At 51.3% G+C, this 17900-nt stretch overlaps 1 protein-coding gene across 1 annotated transcript in view; it reads left to right on the forward strand.

The window, feature by feature from the left end:
- The window catches only part of LOC116988314 (leucine zipper protein 1-like), an 80299-nt gene that overhangs the window by 56996 nt on the left and 5403 nt on the right, over positions 1-17900 (forward strand). The window contains exon 2 of the mRNA XM_033044907.1: positions 10338-13364. Coding sequence (XP_032900798.1) covers positions 10551-13364 — 2814 coding nt within the window. The 5' untranslated portion in view covers positions 10338-10550. The remainder of the gene's footprint in view (positions 1-10337; positions 13365-17900) is intronic.

A 17900-nucleotide genomic window follows, 5' to 3' on the forward strand; every position in this document is an offset into this window, starting at 1 on the left:
TCAGCACACACACACAGAGACACACACACAGGAGTAAGGTGGAGGAGAGGGATGGGGGGACAGGGACAGGGTAGAGAACTGGAAATTGAATCTCGCAGTTAATGTGTGGAGTTCACTGTGCTAACACACACACACACACACACAGTCGCTCTCCTGCTGACGAAGGATTGCATTGCAACCTAGCATCACCCGGGTAAGTGGGAAATAGCTGCTGCGGGTGTACATTCCCCAACACAGCGCATAGACTGGAGGCAGCGTGGACCTGCTGTGTGGGGGGGGGGGGGGGGGAGGATGTGTGTTGAAGTTAGAGCTCTGCACCAGTGTGGATGTATTAGAGGCTGGGGGGGGAGTGGGGGGGGGGGGAGAGAAGTGTTCGAGTCTCCGATCGGGCGTCTGAAACCAATTGTTTTTACTCCCTATTGATCCGGGGTGATTGGAAGTTGAATCTTATGCGTGCCGAGAGTCGCTGGCAGTAAGCTTTGCCGAGCAGTGGGGATGGGGAAGATGCAGTCAGATTCTCTCCGCAGTGCCAGAGTGACCTTGCTGCATCAGACAGAGAGAGACAGAGAGAGAGAGAGAGAGAGAGAGGCTTCTGCAGCAAGAAGCAACTGCAGCAGAAAAGCCACGAGACTGTGTGTACAAATCACGAGAGGAATAGATCGGGTAGACGCACAGAGTCTCTCGCCCAGAGTCGGGGAATCGAGGGCCAGAGGACATGGGTTGAAGGTGAAAGGGGGAAAAGATTGAATATTAATCTGAGGGGTAACTTTTTCCACACAGAGGATGGCGGGTGTATGGAACGAGCTGCCAGAGGAGCTATGTACACAAAAATGCTGGAGAAACTCAGCGGGTGCAGCAGCATCTATGGAGCGAAGGAAATAGGCAACGTTTCGGGCCGAAACCCGGAAGGGTTTCGGCCCGAAACGTTGCCTATTTCCTTCCTGAACGGTTTCGGCCCAAAACGTTGCCTATTTCCTTCGCTCCATAGATGCTGCTGCCGAAACCCTTCTTCAGACTACTTTGGGGGGGGGGGAGAAGAAAGGAAGAGGAGGAGCCAGAGGGCTGAGGGAGAGCTGAGAAAGGGGAGGAGACAGTGAGGGGCACCTGAAATTGGAGAAAAAGGGGACAGTCAGCATCTCTGGAGAGAAGGAATGGGTGACGTCTTGGGTCGAGACCCTTCTGCAGACTTCATCGTTGGCTGAGGGGGAATATTATAATCAATAATATGTGATCAGTGGAAGTCTCTGCCTCAGAGGGCGGTGGAGGCAGCTTCTCTGGATGCTTTCAAGAGAGAGCTAGATAGGGCTCTTAAAGATAGCGGAGTCGGGGGATATGGGGAGAAGGCAGGAACGGGGTACTGATTGGGGATGATCAGCCATGCTGTGCTCGAAGGGCCGAATGGCCTACTCCTGCACCTATTGTCTATTGATCAGGACGACAATGGAACTATTCGGAGAACTAGGGTGGGGAAGGACAGAGAGAGAGAGAGAGAGAAAGATAGTGTTACTTGAGGTTGGGGAACATGAGATTGCCCTTAAGACTCGCTGCAGGGTGGAAGCATTTGTGTGCATAAGTTAATACGCTCGGCAAAGCCATAATTAGCAAGTGACGCAGTGTGTATACAAGCCAGGAATTTCTCAATACAGTAACAAACCCGCCTTCCAGATGCTTTAAACTCTGACCTGCCCCACCTCATTATATTAGCCTCTCAATACTGGCTTCCGCAAGCCTCTCTCTGCTCCAGCCATGCGATGCACTGCTCCCACACCTCTGGTTCACACACCACTGTTGGAATCCCACACTCTCTACCCCTCCTCCCCCCCCCCCCCCCCCCCCCCCCCACTTTCTCTCCTCTCCTCTCTCGACCTCTCACCCCTTTCTCTATCTCTCGCTCTCCCTTTTTCCTTCTACCTCTCATTCCATTTCTCTCTCTCTATCTCTCCCTCCCTCCCCCCCTCCCCTCTCCACCTCTCCCCCTCTCTCCCTCTCTCCCCCCCTCCCCCTCTCCCCCCTCTCCCCCCTCTCCCCCCTCTTCCCCTCTTCCCCTCTTCCCCTCTTCCCCTCTCCCCCTCTCCCTCCCTCCTCCTCTCTCTCTCTCTCCCTTTTTCCTTCCACCTCTCATTCAATTTCTCTCTCTCTACCTCTCTCTCTCTCTCTATCTCTCTCTCTCTCTCTCCCTCTCTCCGTACCTCTCCACCTCTCTATCTCTCCCTCCATCTCTCTCTCTCTATCTATCTCTCCAAGATGCCCCATGTAAGCTAGGCCCATTTACCAGTGTGTGTGCTGTATCTGTCCAACCCTGTCCTATCCATGTATCTGTCCAGGTGTCTTTTGAATGTTATTATAGTCCCAGCCTCAACTACCTCCGGTGGCAGCTTGTTCCATACACCCACCACCCTCTGGGTGAAAGTATTGCCCCTTAAGGGCCTGTCCCACTTTCACGACCTAATTCACAACCTTTTTTACTCGTGGACATTTTATCATCAGGCTAGAAAAACGCCCCGACCTACTTGATGCCACGATACCTACGACTAGCATCACGACCTACCTACGACCTACCTACTACCTACAACCTCGCGATGACCATGCTGCCAGTATGAGTCGAGGGCAAACTCGGCAGAGGTCGTGAAGGTCGGACAGGCCCTTTAGGTTCCTGCCTGACCCGCTGAATTACTCCAGCACTGTCTGTCTTTTTTTTATTATAAACCAGCACCTGCAGTTCCTTGCTTCTGCATTGTTCCTTCATCATAGTTTACGTTGTGCTGGAATGTAGGAAACACTCGGTTGATCTAAAGTTCGTTGAGGCACAAAGTTAATATTTATCCTCCACTAACGTTTCAACGCCTTCACCCTCGGTACACGTGCAAAGGTCGCACGACCGCAGAACCTCCTCAAACCCAGTCTGGGCGGCACATTGGTGGCGCAGCGGTAGAGTTGCTGCCTCACAGCGCCAGAGACCCGGGTTCGATCCTGACTACGGGCGCTGTCTGTACGGAGTTTGCTCGTTCTCCCCGTGACCTGCGTGAGTTTTCTCCGGGTGCTCCGGTTTCCTCCCACACTCCAAAGACGTACAGGTTTGTAGGTTAATTGGCTTTGGTAAAATTATAAATTGTCCCTCGTGTGTAGGATAGTGTAATAGCCCTGTCCCACTGTACGAGTTAATTCCAAGAGCTCTCCCGAGTTTAAAAAAAATCAAACTCGTTGTAAGCACGGAGAATGAACGTAGCAGGTACGTCGGAGCTCGGGGACGTCTCTTAGCGGCTCGTAACGCTAACGGCAGGTACTCGGGAAGACTCGCTAACGGCAGGTAAGCACGGGAAGACTCGTGAAGATTTTTCAACATGTTGACAAATGTCCACGAGAGCCCCGAGTACCGACGAGCGGCCATTACCGTAAATCTCCGAGTTCGAATCAGGGCAAACTCGGGGAGAACTCTTGGAATGAACTCGTACCGTGGGACAGGGGTGTAAGTGTGCGGGAATTGCTGGTGGGCAAACTCGGTGGGCCGAAGGGCCTGTTGCCGAACTGTATCTCTAAAGCTAACAAATTAAAAATAAATGAATCATTCCTGACAATGAAGTTATCTGGGAGAGTGTTTCCAGTTGTAATCCAGGAAGCACGGCATTGGTTCAATGGAACTTTATTAGTGACATGTGCAACTGCGCAGTGAAGATCTTTTACACACGCGGGCACCAACATTTTTTTGGCGCCATTATTCAAAGTACGGTTGGCCCACTTACTCGATGTACTGGTGAAGTTCCCGCAAACCCACACTCGCTCGCACACACTCGTACTCACACTCGCGCACACACACACACTCACACACACACACACACACACACACACACACACACACTAATGTACCAGCCCACATGCACACACACTTGTGTATTGGTCCTTGCACACGCACGCACACACTTGTGTACCGCCCCTTGCACGCACGCACGCACTTGCTCCGACACCATCCATACTTCGCGACTGAGAACCTGAACTAGAATCCCAGTCGGGGTGCGTGAATCCCAGCCGTTTCCTTTGATAATGAGACGGGAAGTCCTGGAGCGGAGAGGAGCAGGGTCCCAGTGGAAATTCTTTGGGCCAAGCGCTGAATCGATGGACATGCCTCAGACACTTACACATTGTCTTTCAACCATGGTCCCAGTACTAGGTCGGCGCTGTCTGCCATGTTTTAAAACCATCCCGACCAACAATGTTGAGTTTTACCTGCCCTGTGCTCTCCGAAGTGAAAATGCGATGAAGTTGCTGTGAGTTGGTGTTGTTGAATATAAATTTGAAAACATGTCAATTACTCTTGGCAATAAACTGCGACTCGTAAATGCCAGATCATAAAGCAAAATGGTTCCAGTGTTGACACGTTACTGAAATAGGCCATGAAGGGTTAAACAGAAACACATGTTGCTTTTCCCAAAATGCTTCTAAACTGATGAATCTGGGTCAATGGATTATCACAAATATATCACCGTGTCGACAATGAGCCTGGAGTGCCATAAAACTCAATAACATTATGAGAGGCTCAGACAGGGAAGACAATCAGCATTTTATTTCACGGGGTGAAATGTCAAAGACTGGTGTGTGTGGCGTTAGGGTGAGAGGGGGGGCCACAGTTTAAAGGGGATGCAAGATGAAGAGGGAAAGATTTAATAAGAATTCATTTCTCGATTTAATTAGATCGAATAGATTTTAATTAGAAGGATGAGAGGGAATCTCATTGAAACATGCAAGATTATTAAGGGTTCGGACACGCTAGAGGCAGGAAACATGTTCCCGATGTTGGGGGAGTCCAGAACCAGGGGCCACACAGTTTAAGAATAAGGGGTAGGCATTCAGAACGGAGACGAGGAAACACTTTTTCACCCAGAGAGCGGTGAGACTCTGGAATTCTCTGCCTCAGAGGCGGTGGATACTTTCAAGAGAGAGCTAGATAGGGAAGATAGCAGAGTCAGGGGGTATGGGGAGAAGGCAGGAACGGGGTACTGATTGGGGATGATCAGCCATGATCACATTGCATGGCGGTGCTGGCTCGAAGGGCCGAATGGCCTACTCCTGCACCTATTGTCTATTGTCTGTGGGTTATGAAGGCCCATTTGGGCTGCGGGATATCGTGCTTCCAACCTGCACCTGGAGACAGAGCCAAGGAACCCAGTTCACAGCCAAAACCAAAAAATGTGTCTTGGCATCAAGAGGAATGGGATTTGGCAACCTGCTGCTGCCAGCAAACCTCTGCTATCAACACAGTCCAGAGAGAGGGAGTGTAAAAAGTCGTGTCCATACTTAGAAAGTCGCACAAAGATTGCAGCCGTTTTCTAGTTCCAGACTCCAGCAGCCGTTAGATACGGGAGTGGTTGATCTGGGGGTGGCACGGTGGTGCAGCTGCCTCACAGCACCAACGACCCGTGTTCGATCCTGACTACGGGTGCTCTCTGTGCGGAGTTTGCACGTTCTCCCCGTAACCCGCGTGGGTTTTCTCCGGGCGCTCCGGTTTCCTCCCGCACTCCAAAGACGTGCAGGTTCGTAGGTTAATTGGCTTCTGGAAATTGTCCCTCATATGTGGGGAGTGGATGGGGAAAGTGGGATAGCATAGAACTAGTGTGAACGGGTGATGGATGGCCAGCATGGTCTATGTGGGCCGAAGGGTCTGTATCCATGCTGTATAAGCTGTGGAGGTGATAGATTACAAGGTTCACGTTCTGATATGACCCTGTGTGTGTAGGTGTGAATGGGTTTAGTTTAGAGATACAGCGCGGAAACAGGCCCTTCGGCCCACCGAATCTGTGCCGCCCAGCGATCCCCATACCCAAGCACTTTCCTACACACGCTAGTGTACACACACACCGAGTTCTTCCCGTGACCAGCGTGGGTTTTCTGCAGGTGCTCCAGTTTCCTCCCACACTCCAAAGACGTATTGGTTTTGTAGGCTAATTGGCTGGGCATAATTGTAAATTGTCCCTAGTGTGTGTAGGATAGTGTTAGCGTGTGGGAATCGCTGGTCGGCACGGACTCGGAGGGCCGAAGGGCCTGTTTCCGCGCTGTATCTCTAAACGTTGAATGAATGATGAATAGATAAACTAAACTGAAAACTGACATAAACAAGGGAAGAACTACATGTGGACCTCTAACACCGTCTGCATGCAGCTGGGACGCAATTATTTTCGAGGAAAGCTTATCCTCGGAGAGGAAACTGTCACAAAGTAAAAAGTGATCTGGTAACGACCAAGGCTCAGCGTTCGAAAATAACACTGTATTTCTGGAACCTTCGACCCTATCTGTGGATAAACAGAAAACAGCAGGAAGTCAGAAACAATACAACCCTGAACTTCTCAGCTAGGAAACGATTGAGAAATATTGGCATAGGTTTCTGGTCTTCAATATTTAATAAACATCAAGAGAGTTTAGTTGTCATCTGTACTGGCAATCTGTTCTCACCAGCAGCAGCAACACAGGCCTGTAAGCACTGTAGACATAGATAATATACACAATGGATAAAACATATATATTATATTTATAACAATACTAATGGAAATAAAATGCGTAGTCTAATAACAGTGGCGCAGAGGTAGAGTTGATGCCTCACAGCGCCAGGGACCCAGGTTCGATCCCAACTACGGGTGCTGTCTGTACGGAGTTTGTACGCTCTCCCCCTGACCGCGTGGGTTTTCTCCGGGTGCTCCGGTTTCCTGCCACGCTCCAAAGACATGCAGGTTTGTAGGTTGATCGGCTTCGGTAGAATTCTAGAGCTCCTGGTGTATGAAGGATAGGGTTAGAGTAAGGGGGTGATCGCTGGTCGGTGCGGACTTGTTGGGCCGAGGGGCCTGTTTCCACGCCTTATCTGTAAACAAAAATAAAATATAGTGGGATTTAAGAGGATTTTGAATAGGCACGTGGATGAGCAGGGAATTGAAGGAAGACACAAAATGCTGGAGTAACTCAGCGGGTCAGGCAGCATCTGCAGAGAGAAGGAATGGGTGACGTTTTGGGTCGAGACCCTTCTTCAGAAAGGAAGGAATATGGATTATGTGCAGGCAGGTCTTGGCATCAAGTACAGCATAGACATTGTGGGCCGAAGTGCCTGTTCCTGTGCTGTACTGCTCTATGTCCTATGTATCCTGCCCTCAGCCTTTTCAGGATCTCCATAGTGCGGTTCAATTGCTTTGGATGCAGTGACTGTCGTGATGTTAGAAACATGACTGACCAATTTGTGGATAGCAAGCTTGCAGCAACAGCAACCTACTGCCTGCCTGCCTGCCTGCTAATGATAATGAATGAATGAATGAATGAATGAATGCTGTATTGCCACATGTGACAAGTCACAGTGAGATTCTCTGCTCGCGTACCCAAGGTATACAAATAGCTGCCACCTAAAGGGCACTGACAAAGTTACCGAGTGCCTGCGCGCCAGGTTCCCCCTTTGTTCCTCCCCCCCCCCCAAAGCCGGGTCCCCACTGTTCCCCACTGTGGTGGTAACTGTGGGATTATCCTTTGCCCAGACCATAATGCCCCTGTCCCACTTAGGAAACCTGAACGGAAACCTCTGGAGACTTTGCGCCCCACCCAAGGTTTCCGTGCGGTTCCCGGAGGCTTTTGTCAGTCTCCCTACCTGCTTCCACTACCTGCAACCTCCGGCAACCACCTGCAACCTCCGGGAACCGCACGGAAACCTTGGGTGGGGCGCAAAGTCTCCAGAGGTTTCCGTTCAGGTTTCCTAAGTGGGACAGGGGCATTAGGGGAACGTCACACATTCACCTAAGTTACAGAGAAAGGTTGAACAAGTTAGGGCTTTATTCTTTGGAGCGCAGAAGGTTAAGGAGGGACTTGACAGAAGTCTTTAAAATGATGAGAGGGATAGACAGAGTTGACGCAGATAAGCTTTTCCCACTGAGAGTAGGGAAGATTCAAACAAGAGGACATGATTCGAGAATTAAGGGACAGAAGTTTAGGGGTAACATGAGGGGGAACTTCTTTACTCAGAGAGTGGTAGCTGTGTGGAATGAGCTTCCAGTGGAAGTGGTGGAGGCAGGTTCGATTTTATCATTTAAAAATAAATTGGATAGGTATATGGATGGGAAAGGAATGGAGGGTTATGGTCTGAGTGCAGGTAGATGGGACTAGGTGAGAGTAATTGTTCGGCACAGACTAGAAGGGCCAAGATGGCCTGTTTCCGTGCTGTAATTGCAATATGGTTATAAGTGATAGGTGCAGAATTAGGCCATTCGGCCCATCAAGTCTACTCCACCATTCAATCGTGGCTGATCTATCTCTCCCATCCTAACCACATTCTCCCCATCCCCTGACACCGGCACTAATCAGGAATCTATCTATCTCCGCCTTTAAAAATATCCATCGACTTGGCCTCCCGTGGCAATGAATTCCACAGATTCACCACCTGCTGACTAAAGAAACGTCTCCAGATTTGTTTCCAAGCGGCGCGAGGAGTCTTCCTCGAGTGTCCGAGAGAGTTGCCACTGAACACTACAATTTGGATCCAATTACACAGGGTTCATGCAGAGTTGAATTCATTTTCTCAATGTGCGTCCCTTGTGAAACGAGCGCCTTGGTAAAATGGGCGGGAACTGGAAAAACCAATGCAGAACTGACCAAACGCGGCAACCCAGGTTAACAAGGGGCGAGAGGCACAAAATGCTGGAGTAACTCAGCGGGACTGGCAGCATCTCTGCAGAGAAGGAATGGGCGACGTTTTTGGTCGAGACCCTTCTTCAGACGTCTGTCAACCCGAAATACATCACCCATTCCTTCTCTCCAGAGATGCTGCCTGTCCCCCCCGCTGAGTTACTCCAGCATTTTGTGTCTTATCTTCGATTTTAAACCAGCATCTGCCGGGTTTTTCCCCCAGACATCTTATCAGGATGAGAATGAGCTTCGTTCCATGAAGATTCCAGCATCTGTGGTTCCTTGTATCAAGGGATATGGGGAGAAAGCAGGAACGGGGAACTGATCTTGGATTTAAGAAGGAACTGCATGCAGATGCTGGAAAATCAAAGGTAGACAAAAATGCTGGAGAAACTCAGCGGGTGCAGCAGCATCTATGGAGGGAACGAAATAGGCAATGTTTCGGGCCGAAACCCTTTCGGGTTTCGGCCCGAAACGTTGCCTATTTTCTTAAGGGTTTCGGCCCGAAACGTTGCCTATTTCCTTCGCTCCATAGATGCTCAGCAATGATCACATTGAATGGTGGTGCTGGCTCGAAGGGCCGAATGGCCTACTCCTGCACCTATTGTCTATTGTCTATTGTCTTCCCTTCTTCCACAAAGAGCCCATGAGCCAGCTCTCCGTTTCACAAGATGCATCTTCCTGGGCTAACAACTCACTCAATCCAACCATCAGGGAACCTATTTCCTTAAAGGTTTCGGCCTGAAACGTTGCCTATTTCCTTAAGGGTTTCGGCCCGAAACGTTGCCTATTTCCTTCGCTCCATAGATGCTGCTGCACCCGCTGAGTTTCTCCAGCACTTTTGTCTACCTTCAGACTATTTTGGGGGGGGGGGGAGGGGGGGGGAAGAAGAAAGGAAGAGGAGGAGCCAGAGGGCTGAGGGAGAGCTGAGAAGGGGAGGAGACAGTGAGGGGTACCTGAAATTGGAGAAAAGCCCCTGGAAGCTATGGACTAGAAGATGGAATGGAGCTGGGAAAATGGGAAGTGATAGTTTGGGAGTGAGTTTCTATTGACTCATTTACACAATCACAAGAGGAATAGATATGAGGTAGATGCACAGTCTCTTGCCCAGAGTATGGGGAATCGAGGACCAGAGGACCTTTGTTTAAGGGGAGGATGGCGAAAGATTTAATAAGAACCCGAGGGGTAACTTTTTCACACAAGCTACCTGAGGAGGTAGTTGGGGCAGGTATTGTCGCAACGGTTAAGAAACATTTACACAGGTACATGGATAGGACAGGTGTGGAGGGATATGGGCCAAGCCAGGCAGGTGGGACTAGTGGAGATGGGACATGATGGGCAAGATGGGCTGAAGGGCCTGTTTCCATGCTGTATCACTCTATATAGAAACATAGAAAATAGGTGCAGGAGTAGGCCATTCGGCCCTTCGAGCCTGCACCGCCATTCAATATGATCATGGCTGATCATCCAACTCAGTATCCCGTACCTGCCTTCTCTCCATACCCCCTGATCCCTTTAGCCACAAGGGCCACATCTAACTCCCTCTTAAATATAGCCAATGAACTGGCCTCGACTTCCCTCTGTGGCAGAGAGTTCCAGAGATTCACCGAGCTCCTCAGGCAGCTTGTTTTGTTTTACTCCGTACAGACCTTGGCCAATTCTCACGTGTGTGTGTATTCTTGTTTCTTTTACAGGGTAAAATGCTATTGATTCCAGAAAAGACATTTCAGATGCAAAGACGCAACAGACTGGGAAACAAAAGGTGAAATTTGTGCTCGAGGACTTTATTTTTGAACACGTGAGGCCCGGGCCAGAATAGATGCCCATAGAGGCGAGGGAAGGCTTCAAGACGTTTTGGAGACTCGGGTGAACTTCTCCCCAAACTGGGCCTTCGGAAAGGAAGGGTGATGACGGACATGATGAGCTTGAAGGAGACCTCGACCCGCCAGCTGCGGCAGAAGTTGGCCAGCCTGGGTCGCCTGGTGGACGAGTTGGAGGAGGCCACCAGAAGCCTCCACCGGATGGAGGACGAGATCATGGACTTGCAGGACAAGGTGATCCAGGCGGAAGGCAGCAACTCTGGCCTGCTGTCGGAGGTGGACCTGCTGCGCAGGAGGGTGCTGGCGGTGGAGGGCAAGGACGAGGAGGTGCGCAAGGCGGAGGAGATGTGCCGGCGGTTGAAAGAGAAGCTGGAGGGCGAGGCGCGGTTGAGCCGGGAGCTGAGGGCGGAGGTGGACAAGCTGCAGGGCCGGATGGCTGAGCTGGAGAAACTGGAGGAGGCGTTCGGCCGCAGCAAGTCGGACTGCACGCAGCTGAGCCTGAGCCTGAACGAGGAGAAGAACCTGACCAGGAAGCTGACCGCCGAGCTGGAGCTGCTGCGGGGCCGGGTGAAGGAGCTGGAGTCCACGGAACACCGACTGGACAAGTCGGAGAAGTCCATCCTCGCCGAGCTGGAGAAGTTGAAATCCCTGACCGTGGTCCTGGCCGAGGAGCGGAAGGCCACGGGCGAGACCTTGCAGGCCAGCGAGCGGCGTATTCGTGAGCTGACCACCAAACTGGAGATGACCAACAGGATCAGCTCGGTGGACCAGGGCAAGAACTCCTCCAATCTCAGGGCCAACGTCAATGAGAAGACCTATGGCTATACGGGGGACCTCATGATCGAGGGGGACATGTCCACTGAGCTGGGGAAGGGAGGAGGTCTGGACGCCATCACCATATCGCACAACGTGGGGCTCAGGAAGAAGGTGGGACAGGAGGACAACAAGATCAAGGATCTCACCCAGGAGATCGAGAGGCTGAAGAAGCGGCTGACACTACTGGAGATGGTGGAGGAAGATCTGAAGAAGACGGAGGCCAAACACAACGAGCTGCAGGAGAGGTTCCTGAGCGAGCAGTCTCTGGCCAAGCTGCTGGGCCACCAGCTGGAGGAGATGAAGGAGCAGATGTCCAGGGAGAGGGCAGTGGGCAACGGGGAGACGCATTTGCCGCCGGAGACCCGCCACCGGTCCCGGCCGGACAAGCCGAAGTACCGGGGGGCGGCGGAGGAACCGCCGGTGGTGGCCAAGGAGAGATCCCAGGAGGTCCTCTCGTCTCAGCCCAGGTCCCAGAGGGAGAAGGTGAGAAACCGGGACCTGTTGCCGGAGGACGACCGCGGCGGGAAGGGTTACCGGCGGCCGCTCAGCCCCAGCATGGGACGGAGGTTCCAACGCGCGTCTTCCAACCCGCGGGCGGCGGCGGCTCCCAGCGAGAGGAGACCGGAGCGGAAGACCCCCTCGCCCAGCCCGGAGCTGAAGAACCAGGAGCTGCCGCTGCCGGAGAAGGCGAGGAAGGCGAGGGATCCTCCAGCGGTGCTCAGCCGCTACCCGCCCGCGGCCAACGAGTCGAACGGCAAGAGACCCTGGGGCGCCCACGGTAAGGCCAGCGTTAACGGGACGAGGGGCAACAAAGCAGAGCTGGACGATGGTGACTTGGAGCAGGCGGTACTCCCTGACCGACGGCTCAGCTACCCGGAGACGCCCGGCCACGGGGATGAGGTCGGTGAAGAGCCGACGTCCACGATCACCGGCCTTCTCAACGGGACATCGCCGGCTGGCAGGAACCACTCGGCCCCTCCGACCACGTCTCACAGCGGGGCCAGGAACTCGTACGTGGTGGAGTTTGAAGTCCCCCCCGCCGCCGAGCCCGAGGAGGTGCCGGGGGGGACCACCACCACCACCACCAGCGCCAGAAGCCGCCGGTCCAAGTACCAGCGCTCCTCCTCCCGCTCCCTCTCCCAGGACCTGGGTCTGGAGTACACGGCCGCCAGGTGCGTCGCGGAGGACAAGCAGATGGCCGAGGTTGGCCTCCACCACCTGGAGGTGAGGAGGGTGTGCAGCCCGCGGGAGGGGCTGAGATCCAAGGCCGTCATCAAGCCGGCCATCATCGCCATCGACAAGAAGGAGGTGATGAGCACCGGGGCAGAGCCGGGCGCCGGGGAACAACGGTCGCCCCCCAGACCGGTGCCGAACAAAGTGACCAGCAGCATCACCATACCTCCATCCGAGTTGTCCTCGCAGCGGCCCGCCACGCCGAAGGAGATCCACACCTCCACCAGCAACATCACCATCGGCTCCAGCGACACCATCGCCCACAGGAGCAACTTGACCATCCCGTACGAGATCTCCATCCATCGCAGCGACATCACCGTGAAGATGTCGGGCTCGGACAGCAGCGATGAGGACGGGACGGAGTCGGTGTCCGGGCTGTCGGTCAGCACCAGGGTGGGGGTCAAGGTGGGCGGGGGGGCCACCGAGCAGGATTTGGGGGGCAGCCCCACCACCACCACCACCTCCTCCTCCTCCTCCTCCTACAGGGGGGGCGGCCAGGGGGTGGACGGGCCGGAGAGGACCAGCTGGAGGAGCGGCCGGGCATCGGAGGTGTCGGCCGAGCCGGCCAAGCGGGAGAAGGACCTGGGGCTGGATTACTCGCGACTGGCCCCCAGGAGGACGGGTCAGGGCCGCCAGGGGGGGGAGCCGGTCGGAGGGGGCGCTGCTCTGTCCGAGGGCTACGCCCGGAGGCTCAGCAACTTCTCCAACTCCTCGGATTCCTCGGAGTCCCGGAGGAGCCCGGTGTCGGAGCCGGGCCGGAGTTACCTGGCGATGGACACAGCAGCACGGCGGAGGCAGCACTCCGCCTCGGTGGCGTCCAAGGTGGCCGACTGGAACAACAGCTGTACTATGGTGAGTCCCAATCACACGTGGTGCAGCGATGTAGCCGCTGCCTCAGGTGACACGGGTTCGATCCTGACCACGGGTGCTGTCTGTACGGAGTTTGTACATTTAAAAAAAAAAATTATTAGAAGCAAATGTACAAAAGTAGTAACCAACGGCATATAAAATTATACATAGAAGCATATCCTTGTGTTGTCTGATCGTCTAGAGGTGTTGTCTAGTCATCAAGACAAGGATAGGCAAAAGTGCTGGAGAAACTCAGTGGGTGCAGCAGCATCTATGGAGCGAAGGAAATAGGCAACGTTTCGGGCCGAAACCCTAAAGGTTTCGGCCCGTAACGTTGCCTATTTCCTTAAAGGTTTCGGCCTGAAACGTTGCCTATTTTCTTAAGGGTTTCGGCCCGAAACGTTGCCTATTTCCTTAAAGGTTTCGGCCTGAAACGTTGCCTATTTTCTTAAGGGTTTCGGCCCGAAACGTTGCCTATTTCCTTAACATAGAAACATAGAAACATAGAAAATAGGTGCAGGAGTAGGCCATTCGGCCCTTTGAGCCTGCACCGCCATTCAATATGATCATGGCTGATCGTCCAACTCAGTATCCCATCCCTGCCTTCTCTCCATACCCCCTGATCCCTTTAGCCACAAGGGCCACATCTAACTCCCTCTTAAATATAGCCAATGAACTGTGGCCTCAACTACATTCTGTGGTAGAGAATTCCACAGATTCACCACTCTCAGTGTAAAAAATGATTTTCTCATCTCAGTCCTATAAGACTTCCCTCTTATCCTTAAATTGTGACCCCTTGTTCTGGACTTCCCCAACATCGGGAATAATCTTCCTGCATCTAGCCTGTCCAACCCCTTAAGAATGTTGTAAGTTTCTATAAGATCCCCCCTCAATCTTCTAAATTCTAGCGAGTACAAGCGAGTCTATCCAGTCTTTCTTCATATGAAAGTCCTGCCATCCCAGGAATCAGTCTGGTGAACCTTCTCTGTACTCCCTCTATGGCAAGAATGTCTTTCCTCAGATTTGGAGACCAAAACTGTACGCAATACTCCAGGTGTGGTCTCACCAAGACCCTGTACAACTGCAGTAGAACCTCCCTGCTCCTATACTCGAATCCTTTTGCTATGCTTATTGTACAGCTTCATTTTTAACTTTTTAGCTTTAAATTGGAAGAAAAGAAAGGAGAAAAAACAAGAAAGAGAAGAAGTGAGATGTGCAAAGATAGAAGCCCTAGACCACCAACGTAGTGTAGCCAGAGAGTGAATCAAAGAAAGAAAGAAGAGAGGAATAGAAAAAGATAAAAGGACAAAAAGAAAAAAAGAGAGAAAAGTGGTGGTATACCTGCCTCTCATCCCTCCCCACCCACCTCACCCAACCCGTAATTAGATTTCAATCCAAAATTGTGTTGCGCCATGCTATCCTTGTAATAAATCAATGAATGGTCCATGTGTTGGAAAAATGATCTGGTTTTTCTGTTATCAACGTGACCTGCGTGGGTTTTCTCCAGATGTTCATAAATCCATGTGATAGGAGCAGAATTAGGCCACTCGGCCCATCAAGTCTACTACACCATTCAATCATGGCTGATCTATCTCTCCCTCCTAACCCCATTCTCCTGACCTCTCCCCGTAACCCCTGACACCCGCACTAATGAAGAATCTATCCATCTCTGCCTTACAAATATCCACTGACTTGGATTCCGTTAGGGGGGAGTCATGACTTAGGCCCAGGGAGTTGGTGGCCATTGTTGGAGGAGGGAGGACACGCTAGAGGCAGGAAACATGTTCCCGACATTGGGGGAGTCCAGAACCAGGGGCCACAGTTTAAGAATAAGGAGTAAGCCATTTAGAACGGAGACGAGGAAACACTTTTTCTCACAGAGAGTGGTGAGTCTGTGGAATTCTCTGCCTCAGAGGGCGGTGGAGGCAGGTTCTCTGGATGCTTTCAAGAGAGAGCTAGATAGGGCTCTTAAAAATACAGAGTCATGGGATATGGGGGGAAGGCAGGAACGGGGTACTGATTGGGGATGATCAGCCATGATCACATTGAATGGCGATGCTGGCTCGAAGGACCAAATGGCCTACTCCTGCACCTATTGTCTATTGTCTATTGACACCTGTAAGGTGTCCTTGATATGTCCTAGGTATTAACCTGGATTTCTCTGCTTTCAAGTAACCCCTGCATTCCCTCTCCCCCACCTCGTCCACCCTAGTCATCCTCTCCTAGTTCCTTTGTTCGCATCCCTTCCTTGTCACCTCTTCCCCAACCAACAATGGACCATTGTGGGCTCCACCCTTCCTTGGTCATCTATTGCCGGTCCTGCTTTGTTCTGGCTGTTTCTTACCCCCCCCACTACTTTAAGCCTGAAGAAGGGTCTCGACCCAAAACGTCACCCGCCCTTTTCCTCCAGAGATGCTGCCTGACCCGCTGAGTTACTCCAGTACTTTTGTGTCTACCTTCGTTGTGACCCAGCACCTGCAGTTCCTTCCTACGCGATCGAGAACGAAGGTTCAACTTTCGAAAGAAAAACATATTCAGGTGTCGCCTCATATAAGTCACCATTTTTCATTATTCAAAATCGAACTACATGCTCGCTGGAAAAATGTTTCTACATTTTTCTCAAGCAACTGGTGGAACTTTCTCTGTACTGGATAAAACTTGGCAATTAGTGAAAGTAGTAAATCAGGAATTTTAATTTAATTCGCCCGTGCCAAGACCAATATTATTCTTAATATTATCATTCATCAGGGTCTGGTAAAACCTGAACAAAAACATATTTCCTCATCAGGGCTTTCACACGACACGTCTTGCGCTGCAGATGTTTCCACATTTATACGGACCATCCATCCGCCATTCCCACCTCCGTCTCTACCTGCATCATTGCCAGACTCTCCGTGTCCATCATACAGTCCAAGGGCCACTAATCACCAACTGGGAAAAGCTACAGACCTTGACTCCCATCAAGGGCCAGTCACGTCCCGGCCACTCCTTCTTCTCCCCTCTCCCATCGGGCAAGAGGTACATGAAGTGTGAAAACGCACACCTCCAGATTCAGGGACAGTTTCTTCCCAGCTGTTGCCAGGCAACTGAAGCATCCCACCACAAACTGGAGTGATCCTTTTCATACGAAGAAAGACTGGATAGACTCGGCTTGTACTCGCTAGAATTTAGAAGATTGAGGGGGGATCTTATAGAAACTTACAAAATTCTTAAGGGGTTGGACAGGCTAGATGCAGGAAGATTATTCCCGATGTTGGGGAAGTCCAGAACTAGGGGTCACAGTTTAAGGATAAGAGGGAAGTCTTTTAGGACTGAGATGAGAAAATCATTTTTCACACAGAGAGTGGTGAATCTGTGGAATTCTCTACCACAGAAGGTAGTTGAGGCCACAGTTCATTGGCTATATTTAAGAGGGAGTTAGATGTGGCCCTTGTGGCTAAAGGGATCAGGGGGTATGGAGAGAAGGCAGGTACAGGATACTGAGTTGGATGATCAGCTATGATCATATTGAATGGCGGTGCAGGCTCGAAGGGCCGAATGGCCTACTCCTGCACCTATTTTCTATGTTTCTATCCTGACCTCTCATCCACCTCATTCATGGAGACCCTCGGACTATCTTTAATCGGACTTTACCTTGCACTAAACATAATCCCCTTTGCCCTGTATCTGTACACTGTGTACGGCTTGATTGTAATCATGTATAGTCTTTCACTGACTGGACAGGATGCAACATAAAAGCTTTTCACTGTACCTTGGTCCACGTGACAATAAGCTAAACTAAACTAAACTGTGTGGAACTGAATCAAATGCTACCTGACCCGCTGGTTCCTCCAGCGCTTTATGTTTCGCTCAGGATTCCAGCATCTGCAGTTCCTGGTGTCTCCTTTATGCTTTATATGGGGCAACACTGTGGCACAGAGGTGGAGTTGCTGCCTCACCGCGTTAGAGACCCGGGTTCGATCCTGACTATTGCCTCCGCCATTAATTTAATTCTCCCATTAATAATTCTCCTGCCAATATGCCTGACGCAGACTAATTTCCATACCTCTATGTCTTTTTCCACAAAGTTATGGAAGCTCTTACAAAGCTTTCATGGATTATGGGAGTAAAGCCATGAATACTGTCTGTACACCTTGCACATTCTTGTTCATTTTTTTTACCTCGCCCTAAAAGTCAAAATCCTCAGACTCACTCATCTTTTTGCTACTTAAAATAAACACAAACGTTGCATTTGCCTTCCTCACTACGGATGACATTGTGGGCTTAAAGGCCCTGCACATGTCCTGTACTGTTTGATGTTCAATGTTCTGATTCTACAGCCTATGATGTCCAAATATCTGTGCCTCCAACACAATACCTCCACTGGATCTGAAACGCCCAGACGGGTTATCTTTCTAAAAATCTGAACATTTAAATGGAACACAGATCGGTTGATGTTAGGCTGCCAAACTGCAGCGGAGATCTCTACCTGCAATCAGTTCAGGAATTATTTTACATTCCAACATAAGACATGGTTATTGTGAAGAATGTTATGCATTC

The sequence above is a fragment of the Amblyraja radiata genome, chromosome 27 (assembly GCF_010909765.2).
Source record: "Amblyraja radiata isolate CabotCenter1 chromosome 27, sAmbRad1.1.pri, whole genome shotgun sequence".
Taxonomy (NCBI): Eukaryota; Metazoa; Chordata; class Chondrichthyes; order Rajiformes; family Rajidae; genus Amblyraja; species Amblyraja radiata.